The sequence below is a fragment of the Carlito syrichta genome, unplaced genomic scaffold (genome assembly GCF_000164805.1).
Source record: "Carlito syrichta isolate Samal-C Ts95f unplaced genomic scaffold, Tarsius_syrichta-2.0.1 Scaffold311830, whole genome shotgun sequence".
NCBI lineage: Eukaryota > Metazoa > Chordata > Mammalia > Primates > Tarsiidae > Carlito > Carlito syrichta.
Genome location: NW_007255926.1, coordinates 971571 through 973502, shown reverse-complemented (window position 1 = coordinate 973502; position 1932 = coordinate 971571). Strand labels below are relative to the sequence as shown.

The 1932-nt window shown below is 38.9% G+C and overlaps 1 protein-coding gene and 1 pseudogene across 3 annotated transcripts in view; both read right to left on the bottom strand.

Annotated features, from left to right (window-relative positions):
- GPATCH11 (G-patch domain containing 11) overlaps positions 1-1932 on the bottom strand; it is a 10869-nt gene that overhangs the window by 3785 nt on the left and 5152 nt on the right. For all 3 annotated transcript variants that reach the window (XM_008069136.1, XM_008069137.2, XM_021718103.1), the window contains 2 exons: positions 1366-1486; positions 1141-1231 (listed from right to left, as the gene is read on the bottom strand). In XM_008069136.1, the coding sequence (XP_008067327.1) occupies positions 1141-1231; positions 1366-1486 (212 nt within the window). The remainder of the gene's footprint in view (positions 1-1140; positions 1232-1365; positions 1487-1932) is intronic.
- LOC103271655 lies at positions 729-1041 on the bottom strand (annotated as a pseudogene).

The following is a 1932-nucleotide window of genomic DNA, read 5'->3' as shown; positions in this document are numbered from 1 at the left end:
AGTAGCCAGAATTACAGGCATGCGCTACCACGCCCGGCTGATTTTTTGATTTATTGTAGAGATGAGGTCTCGCTGCCCAGGCGGGTCTCGAACCCGTGGGATCAGGCAATCCACTCACCTCAGCCTCCCAAAGGCACAGGATTATAGGCTGAGCCACCGAGCCCAGCAGAGTCTTTACTTTTAAATGGTTACTGGTACACCAAGTGACAACACGTAACAAGTTCTTGAATTCTATCGTCTAGTAATTTTGATTAAGAGAAACTAAAAGCAGCCCAATCATACCAGTATTCATTGTTCTAACCATGAGCAGGAATGGACTACTTTAAGGCTGGCTACTTGTTACTTTTTCATAGATAAAGTCCATTTCCTTCAAGAAAGTGTTGGGGAAAGTTATTTAATCCCTTTCTTTCTTCAAATAATTGAGATTTTTCCCTACGATCTAAGAAAGAAAAAGTCAGCATTGATATATATGTTGCTTGAGCCAAATAGGGAAAATAAACAACATATACCCATGAAATAAGAAAGGGATACCTCAAGAAATACGAGGCAAAGAGAGGATATCTTCAAAAAAATCTCTAAGTATGTACAAAGATAGCTAGATTTGCTACTCTCCAAAAAGTGAAGGGATCTACTATGTAATATAGAGAAATAACACCTTTTCATAGGAATAAAGAGCTTTGCTAAAGCCTTATTCTATGAAGGCATCCAAAATGCTGATCTTCGCCATATCAACTTATGTGGTAGTTTTCATGGATTTCTGGCCAGATGTCACACATAAAGGCCAGGAGGTTATCCGAGACTTCATCTCTGTTCTGCCTGAAGTAGGTCTGGAGGATGGTCAACTTCTGGGTCTCCTTGAGCTGCAGCTTCCTTGGCCTTGAACTCTTGCGCCCTCTGCAGGCGGTACTGTTCAATTTCAACCTGACCTGCTTCTTGGCCTGCAACAGCCTCTGGTGCTTCCTTCTGCCGCATGGTTCTTCCTTTTGCGGCCCGCTTCTCGGCTTGCAGCAGCTGCTGGGTACCCTGTGATTGATTGGCCATGGTGGCAGCAACTTGTTTTGTATTTTTAAATAAAAACGTATGGCAAATCCTACTGAGTGCCAAGAGCCTGTATCAAGTGAAATCAGGCAAAAAGCTCACCTTCTGAGTATCCAATTGTTGACAGGCTCGCTGGCTTCTTCTAAGATCTCCTTCTAGCTTCATTTCATCTTGCTTACTTTTAAGTCGCATTCTAATTGAAAGAAAAAATTGTACTCTAAAGGTCTCCATTCTCTTCAGTCCTCTGATATGCCCACGCACCAAAGAACACACCTCAGTAAGCAGTAAGGGGAAGTAAAACCCAAAAGAGCTTAAATATGGTTTTACCGAAACTGTTCTGCAGCTTTTTCTTCAGCTTGGTGTTTCATGTGGCTCTTCCTTCTGTAGTTTTCTAATTTCTCCTCTGCTTTCCGTTTTAAAAGTGTCTCATGGCCAATGCCACTTTTCCCTGTTCAAACAGAAAATTCTGATGAGAAATGAATTGATTTTGTATTTCAAAACATGGTAATTTAAATATTTACAAATTAAATTCAATTCTCATTTGAACACAATCACTCAGAAATCATTTGGCTGGAATAATAAAACACGAGGATTTTTTTGTTCTAAAGCCCAAACACACAATATAATTTTTACAGAGATCATTAACCTTATTTTATAAGACAGTAATAATATGTAAGTTTTTTTTTAAAAAAAGAGAAACAGTATCAATTGCCATATTCTTATTTAAATATGATGGATAAAATGTATTTTTCTCATGAACTCATCCAAAGTATTAACAAAAACATTTAATGAATAAATCTGTCTCAGAACACTTTTAGGACATTTCTTTCTTTCTTTTTTTTTTTTGAGTTGGAGTCTCACTCTGTCTCCCAGATTGGAGTGCAGTGGCCGCTC